Raw genomic sequence first — 17,482 nt, forward strand, 5'->3', positions numbered from 1 at the left:
AGTGCAGAATCAGTGAAAATGTACTATGGCTGTGAGATTGACATGAACTCATCAGTGGTTCCTTCAGCGTGAAGTGCATTTGTTTCTTGTAGTATCTTATTACCCTAGATGGTATTTTCCAATGAATTATAGAAAAATAATTGGCCTCCCTGGTGGTTCAGTGGTAAAGAATTGTGGGTTCAATCTCTGGTTGGGAAGATCTGCTGGAGAAGGTAATGGCAACCCATGCTAGTATTCTTGCCTGGGATATCCTATGGACAGAGGGACCTGGTGGGCTTTAGTCCACGGGGTTGTAGAGTCAAACATGACCAAGTGCCTGAACAACAACAAAAATAATTCTTTCTTAAAAAAGGTAGTGAACCTCGTATGCATTATTTACATGAAAATTCCAAACTAAGGAATGTCCCCCTTAGCTGCTGAGGCCACAACTGTAGTGCACATTAAAAGTGTAACTATTACCCTGCACTTCTCTCTCGCTAAAGTACTCTTATCTCATTTAAAAGTTGGCATCCAGAGGGAGTAGCTTGGGACCACTACCTTGTGGGGCTTTGCACTGCTACTCCCTTTAGCCTTTACCCATATTCCCTTCCTGGTCCCAAGTGCCTATGGCTTCTCTTCTTGGAGGAGCGGCAGGAATCGTTGAGTACCCACTGCTCCGAAAAATGGTGATGTCACAGTTTCTCCACACAGCCTCCCTGGGCCTCTGGTCTGTGGTTGGGTGCTCCAGAGGAGCAGGGAAGTGGGCGCAGCCCCGGAAGGCTAGCCTAGGCTCAGCATCTCTTGCTACAGCACCCGGCCTTTTCCTTTCCCAGAAACTCAAATGTGTTAATCTCTTTTCACTCCCTGCCTGTCAGACACATTCCATACAGGAACACTGCCCATGGTTTTTCTCCGAAAGTGTTTCTCAGCACTTCTGGACCAGGCTTGTGACATTCTCTTACAGAGAATCCATAAGGTGCAGCTGTCAGTAACTGTCATCAATTCTGCCTCCAGGGTTGTCGTGGAGTAATTTATGCAGGGGTTGCCTCTCTTCAGCGCTGGTTCTTACCAGACCCTCAAATTTTCTTTCAGCTACTTTCTCACTGCATTTCAGCCTGTGTAAACTTTTTGATAATCATCAGCAAAGTTATTTTTTTCAAGGGAAACAGATAAGGTGGCATGATATGCAATTATCAGAGTTAAATATATTCCTTTGTGGCAAAATTAGGTTATCTGTATGTTTAGAATAAGTTATCTGATATACACGTTGTGTTTGTCACTTACACCAATGAATGCACTTTTTGAAAACCATTTTTTTTACAAACAGGTTTATAAAAAGCTTATCATTCTTACTACATTTTCCTTACAGTCTGTAATTTAAAAATAAGAATTCCTTATTTGGTTCTTTACAATTTTATGTCAAATGAACTGCTAAGTACTGAATGAATCTTAGATCCATGCTCTTCTGTCATTTGAAAGTTTTAAAAATTACAAAGCCCATATCACTTCATTTACCTCCAAGTCTTGCTCTGATGGAAATGTCTGGTACTGCTCTGGAATTCCATCTTCTGTCCTGTTTCAGTTCTTCCAATAAAACTGTTTTCCTTTTTAATGTCATCTGAAATCCTGTGTCTGGCCTGGGAACTCGATGTTGAGGTTTCACATCACTGAAATCTACTAGGCTTGGTATGGTCCTGCCAACGCCAGGCTTTAGGTCAGCATCACCACCAGGACTCAAAAACCCTGAACAGGGGTCTTGTAAGGGTACATCATCCCGAAGTGGAAATAATGGATAATCTGGCCCATACGGCGGGGGATATGGATAGTGTAAATGATAGTCCGGCAGGACTGAAGGGGGATAAGGGTGAAATTTAAGAAAAGTAGGGTTGCATTTCTTCTCCATTCTGCCATAGTCATGTCTGTCCTCAACTCCTTTCACAAAAGGCATGTTCAGCTTTCTTAAGAGAGCACAGTAGTGGGGGTAATCTATGTTCTCAACAGCCTTTGTTCTTGAAAGGAAGGATCCTTCAGAGATACTTATCTTTCCAGGTATGAGCTGTGAATATGTATCCATGGCCTCTAACTTTAAAATTGTGGATTGACAGTATATTAATTGTTTCTGATGGCTTCTTTCTCTTTAACTAAAAAACTATTATATTTTTAATCACTGAGGACTGGTTAAACTAATAGAGTTATTGATTTGGCTTTCTCAATGCCAATAGAGTAGTTTTTTTTTTTTTTTAAGGCAAATATTTTTTCTCCAGTAAAGGAAGTAAGGGACCAGCACAGAAAAAACAAAAAACAGAGCCCATGTTGCTTGGCAACAGTTAGAACTCTAACCCACTGTATCACTATATACAGCATAATTTAATTCTTAGGTAACACTGTATCACTATATACATTATAATGTAATTCTTAGGAAAAACAATTAAACAGACTTGTTAGTAAAACCTCCATGATAGTTTCTTCAGCACTGCTCAGGAAAACTGTGCTCATTTATTTTTCAATTTTTCCATAAGTTGATACTTTACGGGCAAATGATATTCAGTAAAGGGTATAAATAAAGCAGTTAATGAAGAGGCAATATATTTTTTAAGGTATTCTCTCATATATTTTAAATATTTTACCTCATAGATATAATAAACTACAAAACATGCTACCTATACAAATGTAAACTGAAAAGTGCAAAAAATGGATATATATTACACTATAGTTAAATCAATATATCTAATTTTTAAAGAAATTTTACATTTATAATCAAAGCATGGGTTTATCTTTTACATGTCCTACATTAGCCTTACTTACCTTTTTTCCACCATGATGGACAGAGTAAGAGCAATGAGGTTCTTAAACTCATTTCAAGAAAACTACAGTAAGCACCAGCTATTAGCTCAATGCAAAAAAAAAAAAAAAAAAAAAAAAAACATCAATACACTCTTCATTTAATAGCTCATATCAACTAGATAACTTGGTCTTGCATGAAAACAGCTATCAAAGGAATTCCAGACAGTAGAATTTGGGCATGAAACTCACACTATCCTTACTGGAATAAAAAATGCAAATACAAATGACAGACCTACCTTCTGATTTTCAGCAATCAGCTTTCATCTTTAGAATCACACCACATATTAACTAAGATTTCCAATATTACTTCATATTCTCAGGTTGAATATTAGAAATTTACATAGCAGACTAAGGCAGGAGGGACTGGTGAACTGAAGCAAATTCTTGAAGACAGAAAACAGAGAGTTCAGAATTTTGCATGGTGTGATAGTCTTCTCTACCCTCCAAGGTCATTTGCTAAAAATCATGTTGTGCAGGTTGAGTTGTTTATAAAAATTAAAAGAAGTTTTAGCAGAACACATCCTCAAACACAGTGATTTACTGAGTACTATTCACTGAAATTTGTTTTCCAGGTATGCTCAAACAAGTGCAAGACCTTGACCAAAATGCTGGTTGGATCTAAATCATCCAGGTCTCTGTTTACTAAGACATGCCTAGACAGGTAAAATTCAATTTAGGAGTTTATACAGATTAGCAAGCATTTCTAAAGAAGTGAATCTACTCAGTGGAATAAACCGTACTGCATACATTTTACCTATTAACACCTGCATAAATATATCCAGAAAGTCCAGGGAATATGCAGAAATTTCAACTCCCTTTGCTATTAAGATCCAAGGACTTCTTCAGAAGTAGTCCTTAAGAAATGTCTCCATTGTAGTCCCGGTCCTAGTCTCAAAAGAACTCTTAACTCCTTTCTACTAGATGTTTCCTTTTCAAAAAAGTGTATGACTACTGGAATGCTTGCATTATACCAGAAACTAGCCCAGCAGTTGAAGTTAAAATATTTGCAAAACAGACACAATCCTAGCTCTGAAGATACAGCATGTAAAGCAGTCTAGCTGAAAGACAGCAAGGGGTCTACCTGTGGTGCAACCAAGATACACCCGAAGGTATCACTACTGGAGTCACTCTACCAAAGAAGAGTGGAGGTTAGGCTGTCAGTATGAGATTCCTCCTGTGCAATGGACACCCACAGACGGCTTTCAGTCCATTCTAGTTCACTCATACCTTCCTTTTATACATGGTTATTAGGCATTATGTCTTCAGTTGCTTAAACTCCATTCATCCAAGTATTTGAGTTAATTGCGTATTTGCTCAGAGAAGGCAATGGCACCCCACTGCACTACTTTTGCCTAGAAAATCCCATGGACGGAGGAGCCTGCTAGGCTGCAGTCCATGGGGTCGCTAGACTTGGACACGACTGAGCGACTTCACTTTGACTTTTCACTTTCATGCATTGGAGAAGGAAATGGCAACCCACTCCAGTGCTCTTGCCTGTAGAATCCCAGGGACGGGGGAGCCTGGTGGGCTGCCGTCTATGGGGTCACACAGAGTCGGACAAAACTGAAGCGACTTAGCAGCGTATTTGCTTCTATTGTAGCTCTGCTCATGTTAAGTAAATCTTTCTGCTGCAGAAATGCAGAAGACTCTAACTTGTTCTGGCTATAAAGGAACACCCACTTAGGGGGGACAGGTGGTTTTATACATCTTGCTGAACTCAGGTGATAACGTTGCATGCGGTCAATTCCATATAAGGTTGTTTCCCGTTCTTCCCACTCAGGCTCTTCCAGGGGCTCAGGGTCCACTTCCACTCTCGCCTGCTGTGTGGGGCCAGTACATCTGAAGGTAGCAGCAGCCAAGGTTGGGAGAAGCAGGCAGCCCTCTGGGGCTGCACCAGCACTCGCTTCCCTGACCCTCACACCGCAGGCCGGGTTTGGCCTCGACACTCAGATTCGGCCAAGCAGTCTCTAGGCCCACGAACACGCGCGAACTGCGGGGCCCGCGGCTCTTCTCTGGCTCCAGAACCTTCCATAGGTCGCCTATGCAATTCGGATTCCCTGAGATGCTGCGACGTCCCGAAGACTAACAACATTTAGACCCTCCGCGGGGGTCGGGACGACGAGGTCCAGTGGCCTAGTCTACCTGCCAAGCCCCGCCCCCGCCCCGCCCTGCCGGAAACGACCGCCCTCTTCCCGGCCACCCTTCCGGCCCACATCCCTCCAGCTTCCGGCGGGCGGGGTGCGCGCGCCGCCTAACGACCTTCTGGGCCGACGGTCGGCAGGCGGCGGCGGCGTGTGAATGGAGGCTTCGGCCCCGGGCCGGGCGCGGCGGGGCTGGCGGCGGGCCCGGGCCGCGGGCTCCCCGCTCTCCCGGGCCGCGGTGGTCCTGGTGGTCTCCGCGCTGGTGCTCTGGGCGCCCCCGTCAGGTGAGGCGGCGGCGAGCGGCGCGGGGCCGCAGCTCCCGGAGATTTTTGTGTATCACACGTGCGCCCTCTGATGGGAAAGCCTGTATCACAGGTCCCGCCCATATGTTTAATAAGATGTAAGTGCTCAGGAACCAAGGACTTGTCACATTTATGTCTAGATGGGTGAGGTTATTGAAACATCCACCGCTCAAGGCTTGAGGTCAGATGGGCTGTTCATAACCCCCTAATCAGCCCACAGGTCCTTTGCCAGCTTTCCACGATGTTCTGGGCTCTGGATTTAAATATATTTCAAAAACCAGCAGACATCCTACGGCTTTGTCACTTCCCATGGACCTGGAGCTCCATCTGTTGGTTTTAGCTATAAAGTACAAAGCGTGGGATTTTAAACTTTTGATATTTTGCTGTCGCCATTTGTTTCCTGCTTTGTATCCAGAAATCCGAGATACTTCACGTTTTCAAAATACAGTTAAGATATTGAAGGGAGAGCTTAATTAAACGGTCGTCATTTAATCTGAAAGGTTTTGGCTGCGTTATTTTGCGTTCAGGTTTTAGACTTTTTAGAAATATTTAATGTTTCTACCAGAATTGAATCATAGAAAGGATAAAAGAGGTGTGTTTAGAAAAAAGTTGTGTAGATAAGGGGCGATGAGAAAAGAATCCCACCAAGAATTTGAGTGACGAAGGGCTGCATAGATAGGCAGGGATAGGAGAATGGAAAGAAATGGAGTGAGTGGATGTTACAAAATATGCCAAAGTCTTGGCATTAGCTGTCCAAAGGTCATTGCCGTATAACTAGACAATAGCCAATAGCCTTTAGTTACTTCTGTAGGAGAAGGATGCTTCCTGACCATGGCCCATGATCTTATATTACTATTAGATACGACTGTGTGTGTTTGTGTGTTTTTTGATCCAAGAACAAGATCAGGCTTGAGGGTATAAGACATAGAATAAGAAGGCTGTATCTTAATATGTAAGGTATGAATAGTGAAGGCAACATTTATGTAGCATTTTATAGTTTGTACAATAGTCCATTTAGTTCCTACAATAAATCTAGAATTTAATCTCACTTTACAGATGAGAAACTGAAGCTCCTGGAGTTTTAAGTGAGTTTCCAAACACTCATCCAAACACTCATTTCAAACTGGGATTTAAATCCAGGTCATCTGACTTTGAATACCGTACTCTTCTTTGTGCTGTACCCACTCTCTGTTAACAACAAAGAGGACTTAGTTCCAAGTCATATTGCATTTTTTTGTTGTTCTTCCATTTGTTCTGTGCACACACCTGTGTCCATCACATTTGCTTGTTCAAGGATAACTGAACATCATAATATATATATTTAATATTTGCTATGTGCGAGGTATAGTGCCTGGTACAGATTATTATTTTTTTCTTAAGTCTTTTATTTACTTGCTGGTTTTCGCAGAGTGAAAGAATGACTTACAAAAACCTTCCTAGTATCACCCAGCTTCCTCTTCTGCTTCCCATCCCTGTCTTCTCCAGGTTTAACAAACTTACTTTTTATTCTGGTTTCATTGAAATATAGTTGATATGCAGCATTGTATAATTTTAAGGTATACAACATAATGAGAAAAAATTGTTTTCTTGTGTTGTAAACTTCAGATTTATTCTCTCAATGATTCATACATAACTTAGTGTTAATTACATTAATCATATATTTATCATAATTTATATTATTGTATGACCAACCTAGATAGCATATTGAAAAGCAGAGACATTACTTTGCCAATAAAGGTCTGTCTAGTCAAGGCTATGGTTTTTCCAGTGGTCATGTATGGATGTGAGAGTTGGACTGTGAAGAAAGCTGAGCACCAAAGAATTGATGCTTTTGAACTGTGGTGTTGGAGAAGACTCTTGAGAGTCCCTTGGACTGCAAGGAGATCCAACCAGTCCACTCTGAAGGAGATCAGCCCTGGGATTTCTTTGGAAGGAATGATGCTAAAGCTGAAACTCCAGTACTTGGGCCACCTCATGCGAAGAGTTGACTCATTGGCAAAGACTCTGATGCTGGGAGGGATTGGGGGCAGGAGGAGAAGGGGACGACAGAGGATGAGATGGCTGGATGGCATCACTAACTTGATGGACATGAGTCTGGGTGAACTCTGGGAGTTGGTGATGGACAGGGAGGCCTGGCGTGCTGCGATTCATGGGGTTGCAAAGAGTCGGACACGACTGAGCGACTGAACTGAACTGAACTGAACTGATGGCATATTACATCCCACGCACTTACTTATAACTGGAAATTTGCGCCTTTCAACTGCCACCTACCGAATGGGAGAAGATACTTGCAAAGAATATAAATGATAAGGGATTAATATCTAGAATATACAAGCAACTTGTACAATGCAACATCAAAAAATGAAGAGCCTGATTAGAAAAAGGGCAGAGGATCTAATAGACATTTTCCAAGGAAGACATACAGATGGCCAGTATGCCATGTGAAAAGATGTTCAACATCACTAATCATCAGGGAAATGCAAGTCAGAAACAGAATGGGATATCACATCACACTTGTCAGAATGGCTGTGATCAAAAAGGCAATAAATAAGTGTGTGAGAGGATGTGGAGAGGGGAATCCTGTGCATTCTTTGTAGAAATGTAAATTTTATATAGCCACCATGGAAAACAGTATGGAGGGTCCTCAGAAAATTAAAAATAGAACTACCATATGACCCTACAGTATCCCTCCTGGGTGTTTATCTGAAGAAAACAAAAACACTAGTTAGAAAAGGTATATGAACCCCTGTGTTCATTGCAGCATTACTTAACAGCCAAAATATGGGAACAACCTAAGAGCCCATCAACAGATGAATGGATAATGAAGATATATGTACATACAGTAAACTCTTACTCAGCCATAAAAAAAATGATGAAATCTTGCCATTTGTGAGCAACATGGATTTTGACTTAGACAGTATTATGCTAAGTGAAATAAGTCTGACAGAGAAAGACTAACACTGCATGATTTCACTTCTGTGTGAAATCTAAAAAACAAACAAACAAGTGAACAGACATCAAAACATAAAAAGTTGCAGGTGGAGAACAAAAGGTGTTTGCCAGATGGGAGGAAAGAAATAGGTGAGGGAGATTAGTGGTATGAAATTCTAGTTGCAAAATAAATGAGTCACAGGTTTGAAATATACAGCATGAGGAGTATAGGCAATGGTATGTAATGTCTTTGTATGGTGATTTATCATAACTAGGCTTACCATGGTGATCATTTTTAAATCTATACAAACATCAAATTACTATGTGTATAACAGGAACTAGCATAGTGTTGTGGAGTAATTATATTTCAAAAACAAACTCACGGAAAAAGAGATCAGATTTGTGGTTACCAAAGGAAAGGGAGCGGGCAGAATTGGATGAAGGCAGCCAAAAAATACCTGTTCTTGATAAGTTGACATAAACATTGATCCTACTCTTGAGCTTATAATGAAATAAGGAAAATTGTATCTGCATGAAGAACTGTGATACAGTGTAGAGTGATTGTTGCAGATTATGTACTAAAGAGATAAGAATGAGGAAGGCAAACAGAAGGTTTGAGGGAGGAAGGACTTATGATGTGTGTCTTGAAGGGTGGGGATTTGGATTTTTAAAAATGAAAGTATTCTAAGTGGATGTAGAAAAAGTTGGAGCTGAGATAAATAGGGGAAGCGGTAGGTATGTTAATTTCATTGGAGCTGAAACAGGTACCAGGTGTCAGATGTTGACTTATGGCTTCCCTTAAACAAATATCAAATATTGTAAGACAGTGTACTATTTGAATGTTTTGAAATTTCTGGTGAACCATACTGTTGATTATTTCTGTCTTTTTTTTTTTTAATAGTTGGATATTTGGATCGATTACCAAGAAGTGCTCAGTTACCCCAAGATGCCGTGAAAATAGTGGGATCACCAAATATTCCAGGTATTATTAGATTATCAGTAAGTGTAAGAAAGTAAATGGCATTTGTTTTAAATTTTGTCAATCTTTTGCCAAAAACTAATGTTCCCTATATTGTCTCCTATGGCCCTTTTCCTTCTGTGGAAATGGATTAAAGTTGTTTCCACAGAGTTAGAGTCATATAGTCCAATTCTATTTGCTGTAACTGCTTAAAAGTACAAAAATAATTATTTCTAAAAGTTATCTAATTAAAGTTGCCTACAGTGATTTTGCTTGTATAATAAACATAATATTAGGTATATGCAGTTCTTATGCTAAAATTTTTTTAAAAATGAGATCTATACATCATAAAGATTTTGGATTAATGAGATTTTGCAGTAGTAACATGAGGTATAGCATCTATAACTTTTTTGCATTTTTTAAATTGAGGTAAATCCACATGCTTTAAACTTCCTTATTTAAAGTATCCAGTTGAGTAGTTTTTAGTATATTGACCAGATTGTGAAATCATCAGCACTATGTAATTTCACAATATTTTCATCACTGTAAAAAAAAACCTCACTATTACCCATTAAATAGTCACATTCCAGCCCCTGGAAACCACTAATCTACTTTCCATGAATTTGCCCATTCTGGACATTCCATTTAAGTGCAATCACTCTGTGTGATGTGTCTGGCTTCTTTCACTTAGTTAGTGTTTTCAAGGTTCATTTATATTATATAATGTGTTAGTATTTCACTTATGGCTGAATAATATTCCATTGAATGGATATACTACAATTGTGTATCCATCAACTGATGGATATTTAGGAAGTTTCCACTTTTTGACTGTTTTGAAAAATGCTGTTATGAACATTTCTGGACAAGTTTCTATGTGAACATATGTTTTCAGTTCTCTTGGGTATGTACGTTGGAGTAAAATTGCTGGGACATATGGTAACTCTGTGTTTAACATTTTGAGGAACTTACAAACTATTTTTCAAAGAGCCTGAACTATTGTACTTTGACACCAGAAATTTATGAGGATTCAAATTTCCCAGCATCCACATTAACATTGATTTTTGTCCAAATTTTAAAATTGTAGCCATCCTAGTGTGTATGAAGTGGAGTCCCATTGTGGTTTTTATTTGCATTTCCATATTTGACTAATAAGGTGGAACCTCTCTTCATGTGATTATTGACCACTTGGATAGCTTCTTTACAGAAATGCCTTTTCAAGTCCTTTGCCAATTTTTTAATTTGGTTGTCTATTATGTTGTTGAGATGGAAGAGTGTTTTTTTAAAATATGTTCTGGATAGTAGAGCATTATCAAATATTTTCTTCTGTGGATTGTGTTTTCACTTTTTAATAGTGCTTTTTAAAGTACACATTTTAAACTTTGATAAAATCTGATTTCTACTTTTTCTTTGGTACTAGTGCTTCTGGAGTCATGTATCAGAAATAATTGCTAAATCAACAGCCATAAAGTGTTATTCCTCCATTTCCTTAAAAGAATTTTATGGTTTTAGCGCTTATATTTTGGTCTTTGATCCATTTTGAATTGAATTTTGCATATGGTATGCAGCAGAAGTCAAATTTCATTCTTTTGTGTGTGGATATTCATTTGTTCCAGCACCATTGGTTTTAAGAAACTTTCCCTTCTCTATTGAATGTCTTGGTGCTCTTGTTGAAGAACAGTTTGCCATAGATGTATGTTTTTTTATGGACTCTGAATTTTTTTCCTTTGGTTTTACATCTGTCTTTATGCCAGTACCACACATACTGTCTTAATTTCTGTTGCTTTATAGTAAGCTTTGAAATTATCAAGTGTGAGTACTGCAGGTTTTTTCTTTATCAAGATTGATTTGGTTCCTTCGGGTCCCTTGAAATTTCATGTTATTCTAGAATCAGCTTTATCAAGTTTTGGGGAAAAAACCCATTGGGATTTTAATAGGGATTTCATTGAAACTGTAGATCAATTTTGGGAGTATTATCACCTTAACACTATAGTTTTCCAATTCATGAACATGGAATGTCTTTGTTCATGGAATTCTCCAGGCCAGAATACTGGAGTGGGTAGCCTTTCCCTTCTCCAGGGGTCTTCCCAACCCAGGGATTGAACCCAGGTCTCCTACATTGCAGGCGAATTCTTTACCAGCTGAGCCACAAGGGAAGCCCTTGGTATTCTTTAGTTTCCCTCAGTGATGTTTTACAATTTTCAGTGTATGTCTTGTGCTACTTTTGTTAAATTTATCCCTGAATATTTTATTCTTTTTTTTGATGCTACTGTAAATAGGATGTTTTTCTCGATTTAGTGTTTTGATTGCTCAATGCTGTTGTATAGAATTGTATATAATTGAGATTTGCAAATTGATATGGTATCCTTCATCTTGCTGAATCATTTATTAGGTCTATTTTTAACAGGAGGCAGGGGGAGTTTTTTTAAATTTTATGCATATAATATCATGTGATCTGCAAATTGAGGTAGTTTTATTTCTTCCTTTACAATCTGAATGCCTTTTTTCCCCTTGCCAGTTGTTTTAGGTAGAACCTCCAGTTCAGTATTGCTGTTAACAGATAACCTTTTGTTCCTGGACTTGGAGGGCTGGGAAAGGTTTTATTTTTAAGTATTAAGTACTATGTTAGCAGTAAATTTTTGTAGATGCCCTTGATTAGATTAAGAAAGTTCTCGTCTGTTGCAAGAGAACTGTTCTTAGTAGTTCAGCTAGTAAAAACCCACCACTGGTTCAGTCTCTGTGTTGAGAAGATCCCCAGGAGAAGAAAATGGCAACCTGCTCCAGTATTCTTGCCTGGAAAATTCCATAGACAGAGGAGCCTGGCGGGCTACAGTCCATGGGGTCACAAAGACTCACAAAGAGTCAGACATTACTGAGTGCCCATGAATGCACTCAGTTTGCTTACTGCTTTTATTGTGTTGGATTCAGTCAGATGCTTTTATCCATATACTATGATAATCATGTGGTTTTCATCCATTATAATGATATAATAAGGTATTGCATTGATTGATTTCTGTAGTTTGAACTAGCCTTGCATTTCTGGAATAAATCTGAGTTGATTAGGATGTATAACACTTTTTCATGCTGCTGGGTTTGGTATTTTGAGGATTATTATGTACATATTTTTCAGGAAAAGTGGTCTGTAGCTTTCTTATCTTTGTCTGATTTTGGTTTTAGAGCAATAATGGCTTCATAAAATGAGTTGGGTTGTGTTTTGGGTGTGTTCCTTCCTCTTCTTTTTTTTTATTTTTTATTTATTTTTTCTCTTTATTTTATTTATTTTTTAAATTTTATTTTATTTTTAAACTTTACATAATTGTATTAGTTTTGCCAAATATCAAAATGAATCCGCCACAGGTATACATGTGTTCCCCATCCTGAACCCTCCTCCCTCCTCCCTCCCCATACCATTCCTCTGGGTTGTCCCAGTGCACCAGCCCCAAGCATCCAGTATTGTGCATCGAACCTGGACTGGCAACTCATTTCATACATGATATTTTACATGTTTCAATCCCATTCTCCCAAATCTTCCCACCCTCTCCCTCTCCCACAGAGTCCATAAGACTGTTCTATACATCAGTGTCTCTTTTGCTGTCTTGTACACAGGGTTATTGTTACCATCTTTCTAAATTCCATATATATGCGTTAGTATACTGTATTGGTGTTTTTCTTTCTGGCTTACTTCGCTCTGTATAATAGGCTCCAGTTTCATCCACCTCATTAGAACTGATTCAAATGTATTCTTTTTAATGGCTGAGTAATACTCCATTGTGTATGTGTACCATAGCTTTCTTATCCATTCATCTGCTGATGGACATTTAGGTTGCTTCCATGTCCTGGCTATTATAAACAGTGCTGCGATGAACACTGGGGTACACGTGTCTCTTTCCCTTCTGGTTTCCTCAGTGTGTATGCCCAGCAGTGGGATTGCTGGATCATAAGGCAGTTCTATTTCCAGTTTCTTAAGGAATCTCCACACTGTTCTCCATAGTGGCTGGACTAGTTTGCATTCCCACCAACAGTGTAAGAGGGTTCCCTTTTCTTCACACCCTCCCCAGCATTTATTACTTGTAGACTTTTGGATCGCAGCCATTCTGACTGGTGTGAAATGGTACCTCATAGTGGTTTTGATTTGCATTTCTCTGATAATGAGTGATGTTGAGCATCTTTTCATGTGTTTGTTAGCCATCTGTATGTCTTCTTTGGAGAAATGTCTATTTAGTTCTTTGGCCCATTTTTTGATTGGGTCATTTATTTTTCTGGAGTTGAGCTGTAGGAGTTGCTTGTATATTTTTGAGATTAGTTGTTTATCAGTTGCTTCATTTGCTATTATCTTCTCCCATTCTGAAGGCTGTCTTTTCACCTTGCTAATAGTTTCCTTTGATGTGCAGAAGCTTTTAAGGTTAATTAGGTCCCATTTGTTTATTTTTGCTTTTATTTCCAATATTCTGGGAGGTGGGTCATAGAGGATCCTGCTGTGATGTATGTCAGAGAGTGTTTTGCCTATGTTCTCCTCTAGGAGTTTTATAGTTTCTGGTCTTACGTTGAGATCTTTAATCCATTTTGAGTTTATTTTTGTGTATGGTGTTAGAAAGTGTTCTAGTTTCATTCTTTTACAAGTGGTTGACCAGATTTCCCAGCACCACTTGTTAAAGAGATTGTCTTTAATCCATTGTATATTCTTGCCTCCTTTGTCAAAGATAAGGTGTCCATATGTGCGTGGATTTATCTCTAGGCTTTCTATTTTGTTCCATTGATCTATATTTCTGTCTTTGTGCCAGTACCATACTGTCTTGATGACTGTGGCTTTGTAGTAGAGCCTGAAGTCAGGTAGGTTGATGCCTCCAGTTCCATTCTTCTTTCTCAAGATCGCTTTGGCCATTCTATGAGGCCACCATCACCCTAATACCAAAACCTGACAAAGAACCCACAAAAAAAGAAAACTACAGGCCAATATCACTGATGAACATAGATGCAAAAATCCTTAACAAAATTCTAGCAATCAGAATCCAACAACACATTAAAAAGATCATACACCATGACCAAGTGGGCTTTATCCCAGGGATGCAAGGATTCTTCAATATCCACAAATCAATCAATGTAATAATACCACATTAACAAATTGAAAAATAAAAACCATATGATTATCTCAATAGATGCAGAGAAAGCCTTTGACAAAATTCAACATCCATTTATGATCAAAACTCTCCAGAAAGCAGGAATAGAAGGAACATACCTCAACATAATAAAAGCTATATATGACAAACCCACAGCAAACATTATCCTCAATGGTGAAAAATTGAAAGCATTTCCTCTAAAGTCAGGAACAAGACAAGGGTGCCCACTTTCACCATTACTATTCAACATAGTTTTGGAAGTTTTGGCCACAGCAATCAGAGCAGAAAAAGAAATCAAAGGAATCCAAATTGGAAAAGAAGAAGTAAAGCTCTCACTATTTGCAGATGACATGATCCTCTACATAGAAAACCCTAAAGACTCCACCAGAAAATTACTAGAACTAATCAATGACTATAGTAAAGTTGCAGGATATAAAATCAACACACAGAAATCCCTTGCATTCCTATACACTAATAATGAGAAAACAGAAAGAGGAATTAAGGAAACAATTCCATTCACCATTGCAACGGAAAGAATAAAATACTTAGGAATATATCTACCTAAAGAAACTAAAGACCTATATATAGAAAACTATAAAACACTGGTGAAAGAAATCAAAGAGGACAGTAACAGATGGAGAAATATACCATGTTCATGGATTGGAAGAATCAATATAGTGAAAATGAGTATACTACCCAAAGCAATTTATAGATTCAATGCAATCCCTATCAAGCTAGCAACAGTATTCTTCACAGAGCTAGAACAAATAATTTCACAATTTGTATGGAAATACGAAAAACCTCTTCTTTTTTTTTTGGAAGTTTGTGAAGTATTCATTCTACTTTACTTGTTTGGCAGTATTCAGAAGTGAATTCAAGCGATGCTGGACTTTTCCTTGAAGGAAGTTTTAGGTCTATTCAGACTTGCTGTTTCATTATGGTTTCTGTTGAAATATAAGCTGCTTTTATTGAGGGTCACATGTATGTAGTGAGTTGCTTTTCTCTTGCTGGTTTCAAGATTCTTTGTTTTTGGATTTTCACAGTTGATTATGATGTGTCTAAGGTGTGGATCTATTTAATTTATGCTAGTTTGAGTTTATTGAGCTTCTTTGATGTGTGAATTGTTTTTCATCAGTTTGGGAAAGTGCTATTATTTCTGTCCTTTTCTCTCCACTATTCCATGGGACTTTTATATATGTGTGTGTATATATATATGTGTGTGTATGTGTGTATACATATGTATATACACTAACATGTTTGATGGTTTCCCAAAGGTCTCTGAAAACAGTTTTTATCAGTTTATTGTTCTATCTCTCAGATTTCCTGTCTCTCACACTGATATATAGTAAAATTTGCTGACTTTTTTCTCCTGTCTGGTCAGATCTGCTGTTTATTCTTTATTGTCAATTTTTAGTTGCTATCGTATGTTTTAATCCAGAATTTCTCTTTTTAAGATAATTTCTATTCTGTTATTGATATTTTCTGTTTGGAGAGACATCATTTTCATACCTTTTTAAAGCCATGATGTTCTTTGATCATATTTAAAATAATTGATTTAAAGTCTTTTTCCAGTAGCTCCAGACTTTGGCTTTCCTGAGAGACAGTTTCTATTGGTTGCTTTTTTTTCCTGCCTATGACTATGTTTCCTTAGTTTATTACATGACTCATATTTTTAGTTGAAAACTGGATTTTTATAGGTACTATTATGTAGTACTCTGGAAATCTGATTCTTCTTCCTTACTCAGTATTTTTGTAGTTGCTATTTGTTGCACAGGCATCCTCAGAGATATTGCAAGTTTGGTTACAGGTCATCACAATAAAGTGAGTATCACAATAAAGTGAGTATCACAGTAAAGCAAAGCACATGAATTTTTTTGGTTTACCAGTGCACATAAAAGTTATATTTACACTATACTATAGTCTGCTAAGTGTACGATAGCATTTGGTTAAAAACCAGTATATGTACCTTAAATAATAAATACTTTATCCTTCTCCTGGGCATATATCTGGAGAAAATAATAATTTGAAAAGATATATGCACCTCAGTGTTCATGTATTTTTTGCTGTTAAATAGCAGCACTATTTACAATAGCCAGGACACGAAAGCAACTTAAATGTGTATCAAAAGAGAAATGGATTAAAAAAAATGTGGTACATATATACAATATACAATGGAGTATTACTCAGCCATAAAAAATGCTGTTTGCAGCAACATGGATGGACCTACAGGTTGTCATAGTAAAATAAGTTAAGTAAGTAAGTAAAGTAAGTCAGACACAGAAATACAAATATCATGTGACTTTACTTATATGCGGAACCAAAAGAAGGGTACAGATGAACTTAGAAAATAGAAGAAGAGTCACAGATGTAGAAAACAAACTTATGGTTACCAGAGGATAAGGGCGGGAGGTATAAATTGGGAGATTGAGATTGACATATAGATATGACTATAAAAATTCCACAGACAGAGGTTCCTGGCAGGCTGCAGTCCATGGGGTTGCAACAATTTGGACATGGCTGAATGTGCACACACATACACGTATAAAATAGATAACTAGTAAGAGCCTTTGCTGTGCTGTGCTCAGTCGCGTCTGACTCTGTGCGATCCTATGGACTATAGCCCACCAGGCTTCTCTGTCCCTGGGATTCTCTAGGGAAGAATGCTGGAGTGGGTTGCCATGCCCTCCTTCAGGAGATCTTCCCAACCCAGGGAATGAACCCAGGTCTCCTGCACTGCAGGCGGATTCTTTCCTGCTGAGCCACCAAAATAAAGTGAAGTGGCTCAGACGTGCCCAACTCTTTGTGACCCCATGGACTGTAGCCTATCAGGCTCTTCCATCCATGGAATTTTCCAGGCAAGACTACTGGAGTGGGTTGCCATTTCCTTCTCCAGGGGATCTTCTCAACCCAGGGATTGAACCAGGGTCTCCCGCATTGCAGGCAGATGCTTTACCATATGAGCCACCAGGGAAGCCAGAAGTGAAAATCAGTCAGTCCTGTCTGACTCTTTGCGACCCCATGGACTATACAGTCCAGGGGATTCTCCAGGCCAGAATACTGCAGGGGGTAGCCTATCCCTTCTTCAGTGGATCTTCCCAACCCAGGGATTGAACTGGAGTCTCCTGAATTGCAGGCAGATTCTTTACCAACTGAGCCACCAAGGAAGCCCCAAATAAGAGCCTGCTTCTACTCAATACTCTGTAATGGCCTATA

At 38.7% G+C, this 17,482-nt stretch overlaps 2 protein-coding genes across 10 annotated transcripts in view; one reads left to right on the forward strand and one right to left on the reverse strand.

Moving 5' to 3' along the window:
* Positions 1–2,251, reverse strand: part of SPATA48 (spermatogenesis associated 48) — a 64,637-nt gene extending 62,386 nt beyond the window's left edge. The window contains exon 1 of the mRNA XM_006069707.4: positions 1,495–2,251. Within this exon, the coding sequence (XP_006069769.4) occupies positions 1,495–2,053 (559 nt within the window). The 5' untranslated portion in view covers positions 2,054–2,251. The remainder of the gene's footprint in view (positions 1–1,494) is intronic.
* Positions 2,252–5,027: 2,776 nt separating this feature from the next.
* The window catches only part of LOC102400060 (zona pellucida binding protein), a 197,315-nt gene continuing 184,860 nt past the window's right edge, over positions 5,028–17,482 (forward strand). For 2 of the 9 annotated variants that reach the window (XM_044946407.2, XM_025290807.3), the window contains exons 1-2: positions 5,035–5,248; positions 9,099–9,179. In XM_044946407.2, coding sequence (XP_044802342.2) covers positions 5,122–5,248; positions 9,099–9,179 — 208 coding nt within the window. In that variant the 5' untranslated portion in view covers positions 5,035–5,121. Of the gene's footprint in view, positions 5,365–9,098; positions 9,180–17,482 lie in introns of all 9 variants that reach the window. The other 7 variants (XM_025290811.3, XR_006552609.2, XM_044946410.2 and 4 more) reach the window with 5 other exon arrangements.

The sequence above is a fragment of the Bubalus bubalis genome, chromosome 8 (genome assembly GCF_019923935.1).
Source record: "Bubalus bubalis isolate 160015118507 breed Murrah chromosome 8, NDDB_SH_1, whole genome shotgun sequence".
Lineage (NCBI taxonomy): Eukaryota > Metazoa > Chordata > Mammalia > Artiodactyla > Bovidae > Bubalus > Bubalus bubalis.